Raw genomic sequence first — 19375 nt, forward strand, 5'->3', positions numbered from 1 at the left:
ACAAAAGAAAACATCTAATAATAACAACAAAATATAAATCAGCAAATACTTATAACGTCTCATAATCGAAAATTAGCAAATACGAACAAAACATAACAGCAAACACCAATAAAAATAAACCTAATAATAACAACAAATTGGTTCTCACCATTTTCATGTTAATAATAAAATGTATTTGATCATGTTTCGATATTATTATGTTATACTTTTATACTATTTTCATAATTTGTTCTTAAACATTTATAATAAAATCAAATAAGTGGCTAAGATTGATTTCTTAAGACTTTTCGTAATAATCTGAGTTCTTGCATGATAACTTCCTTTGCACACACACATATACACAGACATTATTAATTTATAATTATATGTATCAAAATTGTCACACTATCTATACTATATAATAAATAAATGTTCTTAATGGCACATGACATCACATAAGATAATAACAAAGAAATAATTTATGATTTTTGAATTTTTTAACAACTTTTTATTTTCAAATTGTGTAATGTGTAATTTTTTATTATATAATATATATATATATATGTGTGTGTGTGTGTGTGTGTGTGTATGATACATTTTTTTTGTATTTCACATTATGTTATTATTTAAAAATAATTATTTATTCTAACCCGTGTGCTACACGGGTAATTAACCTAGTTTGAAATACATGTAATGTGTAGTTATTTTTTTTTTTGAATAGCGTTTGGATCCCCCGCCAATACCTGAGTGAGCCTTCCTAAGACGGGATGTCAATCATCCAGACTGATTTTGACGCCCCAGGCCTGACTCACTTAAGAACACCATCAAGGAGGAAACCCACCACTGTAATTGATTAGTATTTGGATTTAATGAGATTGTTTTCTAAAATGCTGAAGGGAGCATTGATAGACGGATCTGCAGATCCTGACCCTGAGCAATGGGGAAAAACAACAGCCGAAGAGAAATCAGAAAGTGGTATGGGGAGTTGGCCTGGAGAAATTTCTGATATAAAACCACCAAATTCCACCTTACGCCTTTATGGTGGTGCTGCTTTTGAAAGAGTTATGCATGAATTTAGATGTGCTGCTTATTCAGTTGAATACCCTACTGTTTCAAGGGAGAAGGTAATATCATAACATCATGAATGTACTTGAATAGTTGTCTTATAACAAACAAGTTGGGCTGACTCATCTTTTTGACAGATGTCAAATATAACACTTGCACATGCTGGCAGAGGAGGTGGAAGGGGAATTGCAGAGGCTGCTGCAGAGATTGCCCGAGCTGCTGCCAAATCATGGCTTGCGCCACTTCTTGATACTGCTTGTGAACGACTTGCTTATGTGTTAAGTAACCTCTTTGATCTTGCCATGGAGAAAAATCAACACCTTCACTTTGAAGGTAAGAGCTTTAATGCTATTTCATACATACTAGTATCTATACAAATGAGTGATTAAAATCCAAAAGAAAACTTGTGTTTTGGTTTACAGATGGGAAGAAAACTGGGGATATGGATGGATATGTCGGTTTTCATGCTGCCTTAAGGCGTTCTTACAATTGTTTCATAAGGGATCTTGTAAAACAGCGCAAGCAACTCGTTCGACAACACTTGGATTCGATAACAAGCCCGTATTCTCTAGTGTGCTATGAGACTGATCTCTTGTATGGGTCAGGCCCAAACTCTAGTTCTGGTTACCAGACATCATGCCTTGATCTTTCAGATCAAGAAAACATACCTCCAGTGAATAATAATCAGGACACAACACCTGGGAGGGTTCTTAAAGCAGCAGGAGAAGCTGATAAACTATCACCTGACCGAGCAAGGGAACAAGGAAACTTCATTGAAGGTGGAGCAAGAAAACGTCATCCCAGAATGCCAGGTGACAGCAAAATGTTGGGTAATCAAAAGGGTTCACAACCAGGGTCAACCTACGACCAGATATGCTCATTAGCTGCACAGCATTTTGCACGGATTCGTGAAGTTCTGGTTGAACGGAGTGTGACTACAGCTTTGAATTCAGGATTCATAACCCCATGGTATATGTGTTTGTTTCTGAAATGAAACCAATTTCTTATAACGATGTTGAAACTTATATATATTACTTTTGGTGTTTTTCAGTCAGGAAGGTCTGACGGTAGCACTGGGAGTGGACTTGTTTGCTGTAAAAGATGAGAAATTCATGGATATGTTCGTTACGCCTGGAGCGATTGACATTCTTCAGAGTGAAAGGGAGTCTCTTCTGAAGCGCCAGATGATATTACGTTCCTGTTTGACTGAGTTTAAGTCAGTCGCAACGTCCCTGTGAGAAATTGTTTTCATCTCATAAGCAAATGAATATTTGGCTCATATTTCATGCAAACGTATCTTGATTTTCCTATGTACAAGTTGGTTCATATTACATACATATATCGATTGATTCTCCTGTCATGCGAGAAATTGCGTTCTCCTAGTGAGCAAAAGAATAATAATGCATGCATATCTTGATTGATTCTGCTGTTTGTGTTTCATATACAGTTTGTTTTGTGTTTGTGGATAAGTTGCTCTTGTTCTTCAGTTTATTAAGCTACATGTTTTCAGCGTATGCGCCTGTTGACGAATATTACATACTCTGTATAGTATATACTTGTACTGGTTCATGTAGAATTTGTTGTTTGCATGTGGAGAGGTGGCTTGACACTGAGAATATGGGCTTCAACTTATGGTGCTAGATGTGCAAGGCTGCAACAATAATATTAGTTCTAACAAATTCTGTGCTGCTAGTCTGCAACCACATTAATACAACTGTTGTAATAATCAAAGTTAAACAGAAGTGCATTGAATTGAATACTGTTAATTACAAAGATGTGCGTATTTGCTTAAAAATGCCCGTTAACTTTAAAGTAATAATGATAACGAAAAAAAGTCTAGCATTCGGCTGCAAGAAACGAATCGGTTGGGGGTGTGGGGGGTTTAAGAAATAACTAGAGATTTCCCCTCACAAGTTGTGCAGTGAATTCGGTCTATAAAACTCAGGCGTTGCAGTGGCAAATCATTGCGAATTCGGTCGGTGTCAGCTACATTCCTTACGGTACAGAAACTAAACCTAAAAAATAACTCCGTCAACATATTTTTTCAAAAGTAGCGGCACCCATATAACTTATTTTTTAAAAATATAAAAATTAACATATTATAAACGACATCGATTTGGTTGGTAAAACCCGGACATTTTGGCGGCCATTCGAGGCATATTCAGTCGGTATAGGTTACGTTCGTTACGCTACCATGATTAAACTCAAAACATATAGAATAATAGAAAGATTAAAATATTTAAAACGATGTTTATTCGGTCGGTAAACCCGGGGCAATGGTAAAACCTGAGCGTTGTCAGTAAAACCGAGATTTGGTAAAACCCGAGCGTTGTTGGTAAAACCTTGGTATTGATAAAACACGAGCATTACGGAGGCGAATCGACTCGATTTCGGTCAAAATCAGTTATGCTCGTTGCAGTATAAACAATGTTGATAAAACCCAAGTTTTACGGTGGCGAGTCAACGCGAATTCAATCAATATAGTTTATGTTCGTTACGGTATAAACAACATTTAAAAAATAAAAAAGCATATATCACATATCTTGCAAAACAAAAGGAAAACAAAAAAAACTATAAAAATCATAAACAATCTTGTCGCACCGACCTTTACGTTTAATAGTAATAAAATAACCAGGTAGACTTGTATCTTCTATGTTTAGCTTGTAATAAAGCAAACGAAACCCCACACGGTGGCAGAATGCGAACTCGTTTAGTATTGGGTTACAGTTCAAAAAATTCAGAAAATAAAAAAAAGCAAATTCGTCAACATCCAAAAACAACAAATTAACTTAATATATATATATATGCTCGAACGTTACAGCGGCGTGCCGATGCGGCGATGCGAATTTGATAGGCATCGTGACATAACCTGCACACTGCAATGTCGATGCGAAATCAGTCGATACCCGATTACGCCACCAGAAAAAAAAATCGTCATCACTCATATACAACATATTAGCATATTTAAAACAAAAAAAAATGTGTGTGCTGTAGCAGCAAACCAACACGAATTAGACAACATCTAAGGTTAAAAAAATGTGCTTGGCGGCGTCGAACCGACGCAAGTTCGGTAGCTATCGACATTGCTACATTGTTAATAACTTAATATAGAATTGGGTCGTTATCAACGATAACGGTGCTACCAAAATAAAAATAAAAAAACAGAAAGGCAACATAAGAGTGAGCCATGTGGACCTATCAATCCCTTGATATATGGTCTACCATTCCATAAACATCTTTCATACGTGGAAATCAAACCATTGTACAACGGTTATTTTGAAAAAAAAATGTTTTTTAAGGATTTGGGCGGTGTTTATCCATGGAAAAAAACCCCAATTCCTTTATTGATGAGCGGCATCAATATGTGGGGCGGTGTTTGACACCAGCCCCAATGGCCACGTCAGCGCTTCTTCAGTAAATCAGCATCCACACCAAATGGTCTAAAGGTTGAATTGGTAATGGGGCATTAAAAACCTGATAAAGTTGAGTAAACTGCGGTTTTTGTTCCTGTAGTTTGTTCAAATCTGCGGTTTTAGTCTAATAGTTTAAAATTTGCACTTTTCGTCCATGGGGTTTCATTTCATTTTGCAATTAAATCCAACTTCACTAACCTCGTTAAGTCTGGTCGTTAAACATATCAACACGTCTTTCACGTGAGGTGCAATTTTGTCTTTTTTCTCCCCATATAAACCCCAGTCCTAATTCGCAAGCCCCTCACGTGAGGGCTGGGGTGTATTTGGGGAAAAAATGGACAAAACTGGCCCTCGCGTGAAGGACACGCTGATGGGCTTAACCACCAGACTTAACAGGGTTAATGAATTCGGATTTAATTACAAGTGAAATGAAACCACAAGGACAAAAATCACAAATTTAAAACTATTGGATTAAAACCACAAATTTAAATAAACCATAAGAACGAAAACCGTGCTCAAGTAGGGAGAATATAGGTTGGGTTAAAACACACATCGTGGGAACACTGGAACAAACTCATACGGTTAGTAGCTTTACCGGTGTAATTGTTTTTTGAAATTGACAAGTTGATCACAATTGTCAACTTTTTTATTATCTTGACAAGAAGATTTGACCAACTTGTCAGATCTATCAATTCCCTTAATTAGTAAACAAATTCACATGTTTCTATTAAATTGACGGTTCATTAATACCAACTTTTACTAGCTTGGCTTTCTGTCTCCTCAACTAACAAATTGTTATCATGGAAACCTAGATTTTCGTATAGTATAACACAAGATACAAAACTCTTTCGTAGAACCAACCACATCTAAACACGCATATACTTAAAAGGTCGGTCATAAATCTAACTTGTCGGGCTTCAAATCTATTTTGTCCGGCCTAAGTACCCATTCCGTTGGGCTTCATTTTCGTATGTAATATTATTTCGTCAGCCCCGAAAAAATAGATTTATGGCTGACCGTTTAAGTGTATACGTGTCTAGATGTGGTTGGTTCAAAAACGGAATGATGTCAAATAGATTTTTTGGATAATATGTTGGATCCGACGGTTGAGAAAGTGATCATTTTAGGTATTTTTGGTTTGAGTGAATTAGTCAAGGAATGTTGTTAGTAAAAATGTTGTTTTGGCACGATCCCAATAATCATATATATCCTTTATTGTCATTCACACACGCTTATCGCGGTGTTACTTTGGAGAATAATAAAATTACAGCAAATATGTTTTGAACATGCATGCCAGATTGATACACATGCATTTTTGGCTTTTTTTTTATAACAGGAAAATGGATTATTATTTAACTGCTTACTTTAGCCAGTTCAAAACTCACATAAAGTATAGCAAAAGGGAAATTGAACGGTGACAAACGTTGGACAATACTTATATATACAAGGACACCGTTTTTGATAGGTGGAAGCTTATTTCCAGTAAAAGGTACTTTACTTGTCTCGTTAGAGAAAGGCAGCCAGCCAAGTAGAAAGCGAAGCTGGAGCCTTAGCTGCCTTGTCAAAGGAAAGCAAAGGTTGAGCCAAGTTACCTGTTCACTCTGGGTCCCACCCGTCCTCGAACCGCCAACTCCGTTCACTGCCTTCTCTCCAGAACTCCAGTTTGGCTTGGTTACTGGAACTCATGGATCAAGGAAAATTTTTACAAGGACCCGGAAGAGGGTAAGTGATGTCAAAATTTCATAAGGGACAGACATGATTTTAACACATATATTTTTTAAAAAAAATTCACATGGGTCTGCCAGTGCTTATTTGAGGAATTCAAGGGCCACGTGCAAAGCACGTATGCCTTCTCGAGTTCTCGTTTGAGCAATCATGTGGTAAAATAACTTAAGTCTAATTGTTTTATGTCATTCTCGCTTTGGTGGGGTGGTAAGATGGTTAGAATTAGGAGTTCAAACCCCATGGTGTACAAAATATTTAGTCGTTCAAAAAAAAGTAGTTGTTTTATAACATATACGAGTAATTTAATTTTCAGGGTCTAGATTAACTTTAGCCCACAATAAGATTTTTAGATATGATTTTTAAATTGGTAAAATAACTTTGTTTAATTGATTGTTATCACAATTTTTTTTATATTCGTATGTTGTATCCAAAATTTTGAAAATAAAAAGAATAGCTGAAATTGATACGTAATAATTTAATGATTGTTGACAAAGTTATATACCTGGTTGAAACTAATAAATGTTATGCTCATATGGTACACTAATTAAGCATAGGGGCCGAGTTCAGTTAGAAATCAAATCAATTAAACTCAGTTTTTTTAGAGTTTTAAGTGTACGTGATTGATCATTTCAATTAACTAAGTTTAAAGTTAAAACCTTTAAACTAGTTCGATTTCAATTAATACTAACTCAAGTTAGATTCCATAAAATGGCCAAATAATCCTTGCTTGTTACATTTTTTGGACTGAACTAGTTAAAATGACTAAGTGACGATAACCGAATCTAGAAATTCTGAATTAAAGAGTTACTAATAAAGTGTTTTGCTCCCACCATCTTTTAATAGCCTAGCCCCAAGTCATCTTCTCTGATGATGAACTGTCCGTCGCGATCGAAACACCTGCCATAATAATTCGGGTCATCTTTCTCCATAGTACCAATCCCACCATCTTATACATTCAAAACAAATAAGTGTTAATTGGTGTTTTTTTTTTTGTTAATTTTTAGTCTTAGTTAAGCTTAAAACACAGAAATATGCATGTATTGTGTATTGTTTTTCCAACAATTTGTTAAGTTTTTCTTGTTTTTTATTTTATCGTATAGTATGTTGGGTGTTTATAAATTGAGTTGCATGATCTTTTTAATGCATGATGTCTTATGTTGTTGATTATGTTATCACGTACATAGGGTGAAATTTATTGTATGATTGCATTTCGATGCAATTTATATATATGTATTTTCTTAATATTAAAATATATAGGTCATATGTATTTCAATGAAGTTTATTTATATATATACTTGTTAATGTTGGAATACTTGTTCATGTTATATGTTTATTATCCAAAAACATAAATGTGAGATATATTTTTGCGTATGCTATATGCAAATTTTGTAGGAAATGTGATTATTTATGCAAAAATCACAAGTGTGGTTTATGTGTAACTTATGCAAAAACACGAGTATATTGTACAAATAACTTTGTCCAAGATAAAATTATAATGCAACAAGAAATTATAAACATAAAATTGTTGTTTTTTTAAGCTATCATGGTTTGATTAATATGTTAATTGGAGTAACTATTTGTATCATTTGATTGATTATGATAATTGGAGTTTAAATTACGTTTGGTTAATTATGTCATGAGAAAAAGAATATAGATATTATTAGGGGAATGTTCATGTACATTTTAATATTAACATAAGAACGTAGGAAATAATGTCAATTTATAAAAAATGAGAACGTAAGAAACAATACCAACTGCAATACCAATCTACATAAACAATGATTTATAATAACAAAGAAAATAACCTAAAAATTATAACAAAATAATCAAAATCAAGAACAAAATAATAACAGCATATACCAACAAATACTTATAACAACAAAAGAAAACATCTAATAATAACAACAAAATATAAATCAGCAAATACTTATAACGTCTCATAATCGAAAATTAGCAAATACGAACAAAACATAACAGCAAACACCAATAAAAATAAACCTAATAATAACAACAAATTGGTTCTCACCATTTTCATGTTAATAATAAAATGTATTTGATCATGTTTCGATATTATTATGTTATACTTTTATACTATTTTCATAATTTGTTCTTAAACATTTATAATAAAATCAAATAAGTGGCTAAGATTGATTTCTTAAGACTTTTCGTAATAATCTGAGTTCTTGCATGATAACTTCCTTTGCACACACACATATACACAGACATTATTAATTTATAATTATATGTATCAAAATTGTCACACTATCTATACTATATAATAAATAAATGTTCTTAATGGCACATGACATCACATAAGATAATAACAAAGAAATAATTTATGATTTTTGAATTTTTTAACAACTTTTTATTTTCAAATTGTGTAATGTGTAATTTTTTATTATATAATATATATATATATATATGTGTGTGTGTGTGTGTGTGTGTGTATGATACATTTTTTTTGTATTTCACATTATGTTATTATTTAAAAATAATTATTTATTCTAACCCGTGTGCTACACGGGTAATTAACCTAGTTTGAAATACATGTAATGTGTAGTTATTTTTTTTTTTGAATAGCGTTTGGATCCCCCGCCAATACCTGAGTGAGCCTTCCTAAGACGGGATGTCAATCATCCAGACTGATTTTGACGCCCCAGGCCTGACTCACTTAAGAACACCATCAAGGAGGAAACCCACCACTGTAATTGATTAGTATTTGGATTTAATGAGATTGTTTTCTAAAATGCTGAAGGGAGCATTGATAGACGGATCTGCAGATCCTGACCCTGAGCAATGGGGAAAAACAACAGCCGAAGAGAAATCAGAAAGTGGTATGGGGAGTTGGCCTGGAGAAATTTCTGATATAAAACCACCAAATTCCACCTTACGCCTTTATGGTGGTGCTGCTTTTGAAAGAGTTATGCATGAATTTAGATGTGCTGCTTATTCAGTTGAATACCCTACTGTTTCAAGGGAGAAGGTAATATCATAACATCATGAATGTACTTGAATAGTTGTCTTATAACAAACAAGTTGGGCTGACTCATCTTTTTGACAGATGTCAAATATAACACTTGCACATGCTGGCAGAGGAGGTGGAAGGGGAATTGCAGAGGCTGCTGCAGAGATTGCCCGAGCTGCTGCCAAATCATGGCTTGCGCCACTTCTTGATACTGCTTGTGAACGACTTGCTTATGTGTTAAGTAACCTCTTTGATCTTGCCATGGAGAAAAATCAACACCTTCACTTTGAAGGTAAGAGCTTTAATGCTATTTCATACATACTAGTATCTATACAAATGAGTGATTAAAATCCAAAAGAAAACTTGTGTTTTGGTTTACAGATGGGAAGAAAACTGGGGATATGGATGGATATGTCGGTTTTCATGCTGCCTTAAGGCGTTCTTACAATTGTTTCATAAGGGATCTTGTAAAACAGCGCAAGCAACTCGTTCGACAACACTTGGATTCGATAACAAGCCCGTATTCTCTAGTGTGCTATGAGACTGATCTCTTGTATGGGTCAGGCCCAAACTCTAGTTCTGGTTACCAGACATCATGCCTTGATCTTTCAGATCAAGAAAACATACCTCCAGTGAATAATAATCAGGACACAACACCTGGGAGGGTTCTTAAAGCAGCAGGAGAAGCTGATAAACTATCACCTGACCGAGCAAGGGAACAAGGAAACTTCATTGAAGGTGGAGCAAGAAAACGTCATCCCAGAATGCCAGGTGACAGCAAAATGTTGGGTAATCAAAAGGGTTCACAACCAGGGTCAACCTACGACCAGATATGCTCATTAGCTGCACAGCATTTTGCACGGATTCGTGAAGTTCTGGTTGAACGGAGTGTGACTACAGCTTTGAATTCAGGATTCATAACCCCATGGTATATGTGTTTGTTTCTGAAATGAAACCAATTTCTTATAACGATGTTGAAACTTATATATATTACTTTTGGTGTTTTTCAGTCAGGAAGGTCTGACGGTAGCACTGGGAGTGGACTTGTTTGCTGTAAAAGATGAGAAATTCATGGATATGTTCGTTACGCCTGGAGCGATTGACATTCTTCAGAGTGAAAGGGAGTCTCTTCTGAAGCGCCAGATGATATTACGTTCCTGTTTGACTGAGTTTAAGTCAGTCGCAACGTCCCTGTGAGAAATTGTTTTCATCTCATAAGCAAATGAATATTTGGCTCATATTTCATGCAAACGTATCTTGATTTTCCTATGTACAAGTTGGTTCATATTACATACATATATCGATTGATTCTCCTGTCATGCGAGAAATTGCGTTCTCCTAGTGAGCAAAAGAATAATAATGCATGCATATCTTGATTGATTCTGCTGTTTGTGTTTCATATACAGTTTGTTTTGTGTTTGTGGATAAGTTGCTCTTGTTCTTCAGTTTATTAAGCTACATGTTTTCAGCGTATGCGCCTGTTGACGAATATTACATACTCTGTATAGTATATACTTGTACTGGTTCATGTAGAATTTGTTGTTTGCATGTGGAGAGGTGGCTTGACACTGAGAATATGGGCTTCAACTTATGGTGCTAGATGTGCAAGGCTGCAACAATAATATTAGTTCTAACAAATTCTGTGCTGCAAGTCTGCAACCACATTAATACAACTGTTGTAATAATCAAAGTTAAACAGAAGTGCATTGAATTGAATACTGTTAATTACAAAGATGTGCGTATTTGCTTAAAAATGCCCGTTAACTTTAAAGTAATAATGATAACGAAAAAAAGTCTAGCATTCGGCTGCAAGAAACGAATCGGTTGGGGGTGTGGGGGGTTTAAGAAATAACTAGAGATTTCCCCTCACAAGTTGTGCAGTGAATTCGGTCTATAAAACTCAGGCGTTGCAGTGGCAAATCATTGCGAATTCGGTCGGTGTCAGCTACATTCCTTACGGTACAGAAACTAAACCTAAAAAATAACTCCGTCAACATATTTTTTCAAAAGTAGCGGCACCCATATAACTTATTTTTTAAAAATATAAAAATTAACATATTATAAACGACATCGATTTGGTTGGTAAAACCCGGACATTTTGGCGGCCATTCGAGGCATATTCAGTCGGTATAGGTTACGTTCGTTACGCTACCATGATTAAACTCAAAACATATAGAATAATAGAAAGATTAAAATATTTAAAACGATGTTTATTCGGTCGGTAAACCCGGGGCAATGGTAAAACCTGAGCGTTGTCAGTAAAACCGAGATTTGGTAAAACCCGAGCGTTGTTGGTAAAACCTTGGTATTGATAAAACACGAGCATTACGGAGGCGAATCGACTCGATTTCGGTCAAAATCAGTTATGCTCGTTGCAGTATAAACAATGTTGATAAAACCCAAGTTTTACGGTGGCGAGTCAACGCGAATTCAATCAATATAGTTTATGTTCGTTACGGTATAAACAACATTTAAAAAATAAAAAAGCATATATCACATATCTTGCAAAACAAAAGGAAAACAAAAAAAACTATAAAAATCATAAACAATCTTGTCGCACCGACCTTTACATTTAATAGTAATAAAATAACCAGGTAGACTTGTATCTTCTATGTTTAGCTTGTAATAAAGCAAACGAAACCCCACACGGTGGCAGAATGCGAACTCGTTTAGTATTGGGTTACAGTTCAAAAAATTCAGAAAATAAAAAAAAGCAAATTCGTCAACATCCAAAAACAACAAATTAACTTAATATATATATATATGCTCGAACGTTACAGCGGCGTGCCGATGCGGCGATGCGAATTTGATAGGCATCGTGACATAACCTGCACACTGCAATGTCGATGCGAAATCAGTCGATACCCGATTACGCCACCAGAAAAAAAAATCGTCATCACTCATATACAACATATTAGCATATTTAAAACAAAAAAAAATGTGTGTGCTGTAGCAGCAAACCAACACGAATTAGACAACATCTAAGGTTAAAAAAATGTGCTTGGCGGCGTCGAACCGACGCAAGTTCGGTAGCTATCGACATTGCTACATTGTTAATAACTTAATATAGAATTGGGTCGTTATCAACGATAACGGTGCTACCAAAATAAAAATAAAAAAACAGAAAGGCAACATAAGAGTGAGCCATGTGGACCTATCAATCCCTTGATATATGGTCTACCATTCCATAAACATCTTTCATACGTGGAAATCAAACCATTGTACAACGGTTATTTTGAAAAAAAAATGTTTTTTAAGGATTTGGGCGGTGTTTATCCATGGAAAAAAACCCCAATTCCTTTATTGATGAGCGGCATCAATATGTGGGGCGGTGTTTGACACCAGCCCCAATGGCCACGTCAGCGCTTCTTCAGTAAATCAGCATCCACACCAAATGGTCTAAAGGTTGAATTGGTAATGGGGCATTAAAAACCTGATAAAGTTGAGTAAACTGCGGTTTTTGTTCCTGTAGTTTGTTCAAATCTGCGGTTTTAGTCTAATAGTTTAAAATTTGCACTTTTCGTCCATGGGGTTTCATTTCATTTTGCAATTAAATCCAACTTCACTAACCTCGTTAAGTCTGGTCGTTAAACATATCAACACGTCTTTCACGTGAGGTGCAATTTTGTCTTTTTTCTCCCCATATAAACCCCAGTCCTAATTCGCAAGCCCCTCACGTGAGGGCTGGGGTGTATTTGGGGAAAAAATGGACAAAACTGGCCCTCGCGTGAAGGACACGCTGATGGGCTTAACCACCAGACTTAACAGGGTTAATGAATTCGGATTTAATTACAAGTGAAATGAAACCACAAGGACAAAAATCACAAATTTAAAACTATTGGATTAAAACCACAAATTTAAATAAACCATAAGAACGAAAACCGTGCTCAAGTAGGGAGAATATAGGTTGGGTTAAAACACACATCGTGGGAACACTGGAACAAACTCATACGGTTAGTAGCTTTACCGGTGTAATTGTTTTTTGAAATTGACAAGTTGATCACAATTGTCAACTTTTTTATTATCTTGACAAGAAGATTTGACCAACTTGTCAGATCTATCAATTCCCTTAATTAGTAAACAAATTCACATGTTTCTATTAAATTGACGGTTCATTAATACCAACTTTTACTAGCTTGGCTTTCTGTCTCCTCAACTAACAAATTGTTATCATGGAAACCTAGATTTTCGTATAGTATAACACAAGATACAAAACTCTTTCGTAGAACCAACCACATCTAAACACGCATATACTTAAAAGGTCGGTCATAAATCTAACTTGTCGGGCTTCAAATCTATTTTGTCCGGCCTAAGTACCCATTCCGTTGGGCTTCATTTTCGTATGTAATATTATTTCGTCAGCCCCGAAAAAATAGATTTATGGCTGACCGTTTAAGTGTATACGTGTCTAGATGTGGTTGGTTCAAAAACGGAATGATGTCAAATAGATTTTTTGGATAATATGTTGGATCCGACGGTTGAGAAAGTGATCATTTTAGGTATTTTTGGTTTGAGTGAATTAGTCAAGGAATGTTGTTAGTAAAAATGTTGTTTTGGCACGATCCCAATAATCATATATATCCTTTATTGTCATTCACACACGCTTATCGCGGTGTTACTTTGGAGAATAATAAAATTACAGCAAATATGTTTTGAACATGCATGCCAGATTGATACACATGCATTTTTGGCTTTTTTTTTATAACAGGAAAATGGATTATTATTTAACTGCTTACTTTAGCCAGTTCAAAACTCACATAAAGTATAGCAAAAGGGAAATTGAACGGTGACAAACGTTGGACAATACTTATATATACAAGGACACCGTTTTTGATAGGTGGAAGCTTATTTCCAGTAAAAGGTACTTTACTTGTCTCGTTAGAGAAAGGCAGCCAGCCAAGTAGAAAGCGAAGCTGGAGCCTTAGCTGCCTTGTCAAAGGAAAGCAAAGGTTGAGCCAAGTTACCTGTTCACTCTGGGTCCCACCCGTCCTCGAACCGCCAACTCCGTTCACTGCCTTCTCTCCAGAACTCCAGTTTGGCTTGGTTACTGGAACTCATGGATCTAGGAAAATTTTTACAAGGACCCGGAAGAGGGTAAGTGATGTCAAAATTTCATAAGGGACAGACATGATTTTAACACATATATTTTTTAAAAAAAATTCACATGGGTCTGCCAGTGCTTATTTGAGGAATTCAAGGGCCACGTGCAAAGCACGTATGCCTTCTCGAGTTCTCGTTTGAGCAATCATGTGGTAAAATAAGTTAAGTCTAATTGTTTTATGTCATTCTCGCTTTGGTGGGGTGGTAAGATGGTTAGAATTAGGAGTTCAAACCCCATGGTGTACAAAATATTTAGTCGTTCAAAAAAAAGTAGTTGTTTTATAACATATACGAGTAATTTAATTTTCAGGGTCTAGATTAACTTTAGCCCACAATAAGATTTTTAGATATGATTTTTAAATTGGTAAAATAACTTTGTTTAATTGATTGTTATCACAATTTTTTTTATATTCGTATGTTGTATCCAAAATTTTGAAAATAAAAAGAATAGCTGAAATTGATACGTAATAATTTAATGATTGTTGACAAAGTTATATACCTGGTTGAAACTAATAAATGTTATGCTCATATGGTACACTAATTAAGCATAGGGGCCGAGTTCAGTTAGAAATCAAATCAATTAAACTCAGTTTTTTTAGAGTTTTAAGTGTACGTGATTGATCATTTCAATTAACTAAGTTTAAAGTTAAAACCTTTAAACTAGTTCGATTTCAATTAATACTAACTCAAGTTAGATTCCATAAAATGGCCAAATAATCCTTGCTTGTTACATTTTTTGGACTGAACTAGTTAAAATGACTAAGTGACGATAACCGAATCTAGAAATTCTGAATTAAAGAGTTACTAATAAAGTGTTTTGCTCCCACCATCTTTTAATAGCCTAGCCCCAAGTCATCTTCTCTGATGATGAACTGTCCGTCGCGATCGAAACACCTGCCATAATAATTCGGGTCATCTTTCTCCATAGTACCAATCCCACCATCTTATACATTCAAAAATCACAAGTGTGGTTTATGTGTAACTTATGCAAAAACACGAGTATATTGTACAAATAACTTTGTCCAAGATAAAATTATAATGCAACAAGAAATTATAAACATAAAATTGTTGTTTTTTTAAGCTATCATGGTTTGATTAATATGTTAATTGGAGTAACTATTTGTATCATTTGATTGATTGTGATAATTGGAGTTTAAATTACGTTTGGTTAATTATGTCATGAGAAAAATAATATAGATATTATTAGGGGAATGTTCATGTACATTTTAATATTAACATAAGAACGTAGGAAATAATGTCAATTTATAAAAAATGAGAACGTAAGAAACAATACCAACTGCAATACCAATCTACATAAACAATGATTTATAATAACAAAGAAAATAACCTAAAAATTATAACAAAATAATCAAAATCAAGAACAAAATAATAACAGCATATACCAACAAATACTTATAACAACAAAAGAAAACATCTAATAATAACAACAAAATATAAATTAGCAAATACTTATAACGTCTCATAATCGAAAATTAGCAAATACGAACAAAACATAACAGCAAACACCAATAAAAATAAACCTAATAATAACAACAAATTGGTTCTCACCATTTTCATGTTAAGAATAAAATGTATTTGATCATGTTTCTATATTATTATGTTATACTTTTATACTATTTTCATAATTTGTTCTTAAACATTTATAATAAAATTAAATAAGTGGCTAAGATTGATTTCTTAAGACTTTTCGTAATAATCTGAGTTCTTGCATGATAACTTCCTTTGCACACACACATATACACAGACATTATTAATTTATAATTATATGTATCAAAATTGTCACACTATCTATACTATATAATAAATAAATGTTTTTAATGGCACATGACATCACATAAGATAATAACAAAGAAATAATTTATGATTTTTGAATTTTTTAACAACTTTTTATTTTCAAATTGTGTAATGTGTAATTTTTTATTATATAATATATATATATATATATATATATATATATATATGTGTGTGTGTGTGTGTGTGATACATTTTTTTTGTATTTCACATTATGTTATTATTTAAAAATAATTACTTATTCTAACCTGTGTGCTACACGGGTAATTAACCTAGTTTGAAATACATGTAATGTGTAGTTATTTTTTTTTTGAATAGCGTTTGGATCCCCCGCCAATACCTGAGTGAGCCTTCCTAAGACGGGATGTCAATCATCCATACTGATTTTGACGCCCCAGGCCTGACTCACTTAAGAACACCATCAAAGAAGAAACCCACCACTGTAAGAAAACCCCCTTGAGTCAGGTTTTGAACCTGACACCTCAAGGATCCCCCTTGACTCATGCCATTGTGCCAGAAGGCCAGTTGCTGTAATGTGTAGTTATTTATTACTGTAAATGGTATGATCGCATTTCAAAGGACATGCATTAAGTTCCGATACAACAGAAAGGAAACAAGCATAGAATCACACACATTAACCTGATTTCTAGCATGATACCTTCCTTACACACACACACGTTAATGTATCAAAATATTGTCACACTGCATGAAATTCATGTAATGTGTAGTTATTTATTAAATGGCATGATCGCATTACAGAGGGCATACATTACGTACTGATACAATAGAAAGGAAAGAAACATAGAATCACACCAATGACTCAATGAGTCTTAATATATTCAAGCAAACACGAAGAGTAGTTGAGGTAGAAATAAAGATTGATCATTTGAATTTGCAATCAGAAGCAAGTGATTTCTTAAGCTTGTGAGCTTGACTCGGCGTTTTCACATTGGTGGCCAATCCAACTGATTTAAAAAAGCAGATCATATACCAGGTTAGGTCGATTTGCCACCATTCGAAACCATGTCGAGCTGAGTACTCAAAAGCATGGTGATTGTTATGCCACCCTTCGCCGAAAGACACAATTGCCACCCACCTGTATTAATCGTTCTCAATTAACCAAAGATAATACATTTTAAACGAAAGAACTTAATTCGGAACATACCAATTATTTTTAGACAAATCATTAGTGTTCCAAACTCTCTCTCCCCATATATGACAAGCCGAGTTTACTAGAAAAATCCCTTGGTAACACCAGGCTGTCCTAACACCCTGAATGAACATAAATATATACTCTTGTGACACCCTTATATATGCTTTAATCACATAATAGAAAAGGAAACATGACAAGTTATGTCGAGTTTTACCATAATCCAAACGAGGTAGGGGAAACCACCCCAAGCATAAACAAGGGCCGCAAATCCAAATATATGATACATGTACGTTCTTTTAATGAACCTATAGAATGCTTGGCTTTTTAGATCTTCTATGTTGTTACGTGCCTGATACTAAAAACCAGCCATATAACTATAAAATTAATAACATGATAAAATTTATGCTAATATATATAAATGATATGAAACTGGAAAAACATCCACCTTCTCCATAATATAGTTGCTGTCGAATAACCAACCCATGTGACTAAACCAAAATCCGTAAGTGGGAGTATGCGGATCTTTCTCTAAATCAACATATTGATGGTGATACCTGTGGATACTCGCCCAATACATTGGATCCCTCTGCATGCAAAATAAAAATAAAAATCAATGAGATTGTTTGTTAGAATTAATGTCTAGTGTATAATATTAATATGTATCCAAGTAGAGTTTAAATCATACTTGGATAGCTTGAACCCCTAAATAAGCACATGTGTATTCAAGCCATTTGGGTAGCTTGAAACTATGGTGGGATAGAAGTCTATGGTAGCACAGGGTAATACCCAACATTCCAGTTAAAAAATAAAACAACAATGCTAACCAAAAAGCATCCCAACTGAATGTAAATGGTGCAAAAAGTGCCAAAACATGTAGAATGAAAATCCCAGAGGCCATTTTAATGTCGAGCTTCCGCCATTTTCGTCCCCAAAAGAGGTTTCTTTTCCTTGTGATCATCACATTCGAGAAAATTATTCTCTTATGCTCTGATTCTTTTGCAACATTTGACATCATTTTGTATTGTATCAAATTTTGCTTACTACCATATGGGAAGGTGAGAGCAAGTATTTATAGAGGATGTGAAGCATGAAGTATCAAGTATATACACACATATATGAATGTGTATGTAGATTTGACAAATTAATGTGCATGTGTGTATAATAAGACATGCATGTACGTATATGTGCAATTGGAAGTTTGAATGAGGTTTTTTAAGCAATTATTGAAATTTTTCAAAGGTTAGCTCAAATAGCCATATTGTGTTCATATATTATCCAATTTTTCCTTTTTATTTATTTATTTTGTGATACTAGAATTCTTCTAATAAAGTTTTGTAAGGTAATTTTAATGTCTAGTTAGTTATCCATACAATAAGCATTGATCTAAAATAATCCATGCATAAAATTTTGCAAGCAACACTTCAAATTTTCATTTTCGTTGAAAACAGCAATCCTAGTATCATTATTATCATATATTTTTACTTGATTTTCACTTGATTTATATTTAATTTCGTTTGAATGTTTCTCCCGTTCGTTCATAATAATCTTTTTTTTTTAATTCAACTGGAAATCAAGTAACTATATGATAGTTATGCTATTGAAATTATTCTTCACAAAATGTCATGAGTGTGATCGGGCAAATTGAAAGCATGGATTATTAAAATTCATTTTTAATAATCCAATTTTATTGGTAAATGAGTCATAGTCTGGATTATTACACTCTAATTTATATTTTTAATACTAAAATTAATGGGTTTGTAGCTAAAGACCATGAATTCAATGTCTGATATTTAAAGGCTAGGGATTTAAAACGAACCCACAGCCTTTAGCATCGTTTTGGCATTCCCATAAACATGTTGGAATTGTGGTCTCTAGTTGCAAACCTCTAGTTATAAAAACAAATCTTTATATAGGAAAGTGCGCAGCATTAATGCTTTGTAATCCGGGAGACTCGTATTTTGGGTGTTTAAGAGGCATTGTCTTTATTACTTGGTCTCCAATCCTCGGTCTAATTGATTATTTACGTTATTTGTTTTCTTTTCTTTTTTGTTCTTTATAGTTACACTTCCAGGTTAACTTTCAAACAAAATCAACCATCAACATAATAGTCATTTATAATGTATGATTGTATGTTGTTTTATTTCATAATCAAAATAAAAGCAT

At 34.1% G+C, this 19375-nt stretch overlaps 3 protein-coding genes across 3 annotated transcripts; 2 read left to right on the forward strand and 1 right to left on the reverse strand.

Moving 5' to 3' along the window:
• The first annotated feature begins 866 nt into the window (after window positions 1-866).
• On the forward strand, window positions 867-2282 carry LOC143560300 (dynamin-related protein 5A-like). Its single transcript, XM_077048628.1, has 4 exons — window positions 867-1103; window positions 1182-1377; window positions 1467-2013; window positions 2096-2282. The coding sequence occupies exons 1-4, from the start codon at window positions 867-869 to the stop codon at window positions 2280-2282; spliced, it is 1167 nt and encodes a 388-aa protein (XP_076904743.1).
• A 6646-nt stretch (window positions 2283-8928) lies between these two features.
• On the forward strand, window positions 8929-10344 carry LOC143560301 (dynamin-related protein 5A-like). The gene is made up of 4 exons (XM_077048629.1): window positions 8929-9165; window positions 9244-9439; window positions 9529-10075; window positions 10158-10344. Exons 1-4 carry the CDS (start codon window positions 8929-8931, stop codon window positions 10342-10344), a joined length of 1167 nt encoding a protein of 388 aa, XP_076904744.1.
• A 6594-nt stretch (window positions 10345-16938) lies between these two features.
• On the reverse strand, window positions 16939-18267 carry LOC143560284 (palmitoyl-monogalactosyldiacylglycerol delta-7 desaturase, chloroplastic-like). Its single transcript, XM_077048615.1, has 5 exons — window positions 17898-18267; window positions 17658-17798; window positions 17427-17567; window positions 17225-17331; window positions 16939-17155 (listed from the first exon to the last, which is right to left on the reverse strand). Exons 1-5 carry the CDS (start codon window positions 18225-18227, stop codon window positions 16942-16944), a joined length of 933 nt encoding a protein of 310 aa, XP_076904730.1. The 5' UTR covers window positions 18228-18267; the 3' UTR covers window positions 16939-16941.
• Between the last annotated feature and the right edge of the window lie 1108 nt (window positions 18268-19375).

The sequence above is a fragment of the Bidens hawaiensis genome, unplaced genomic scaffold (assembly GCF_021521415.1).
Source record: "Bidens hawaiensis isolate Kalapana, Puna unplaced genomic scaffold, B.hawaiensis_p1.1 tig00020322_1, whole genome shotgun sequence".
Classification (NCBI taxonomy): domain Eukaryota; kingdom Viridiplantae; phylum Streptophyta; class Magnoliopsida; order Asterales; family Asteraceae; genus Bidens; species Bidens hawaiensis.

What these genes read in the sequence shown, in the direction of transcription:
- LOC143560301 (XM_077048629.1), top strand. Translation starts at nt 8,929, where the DNA reads ATGCTGAAGGGAGCATTGATAGACGGATCTGCAGATCCTGACCCTGAG. An exon ending in CTACTGTTTCAAGGGAGAAG is followed by an intron (nt 9,166 to 9,243) that starts GTAATATCATAA and finishes TCTTTTTGACAG; the next exon opens with ATGTCAAATATAACACTTGC. An exon ending in TCAGGATTCATAACCCCATG is followed by an intron (nt 10,076 to 10,157) that starts GTATATGTGTTT and finishes GGTGTTTTTCAG; the next exon opens with TCAGGAAGGTCTGACGGTAG.
- LOC143560300 (XM_077048628.1), top strand. Translation starts at nt 867, where the DNA reads ATGCTGAAGGGAGCATTGATAGACGGATCTGCAGATCCTGACCCTGAG. An exon ending in CTACTGTTTCAAGGGAGAAG is followed by an intron (nt 1,104 to 1,181) that starts GTAATATCATAA and finishes TCTTTTTGACAG; the next exon opens with ATGTCAAATATAACACTTGC. An exon ending in TCAGGATTCATAACCCCATG is followed by an intron (nt 2,014 to 2,095) that starts GTATATGTGTTT and finishes GGTGTTTTTCAG; the next exon opens with TCAGGAAGGTCTGACGGTAG.
- LOC143560284 (XM_077048615.1), bottom strand. Translation starts at nt 18,227, where the DNA reads ATGATGTCAAATGTTGCAAAAGAATCAGAGCATAAGAGAATAATTTTC. An exon ending in GCAACTATATTATGGAGAAG is followed by an intron (nt 17,568 to 17,657) that starts GTGGATGTTTTT and finishes GCTGGTTTTTAG; the next exon opens with TATCAGGCACGTAACAACAT. An exon ending in GATTTGTCTAAAAATAATTG is followed by an intron (nt 17,156 to 17,224) that starts GTATGTTCCGAA and finishes CGATTAATACAG; the next exon opens with GTGGGTGGCAATTGTGTCTT.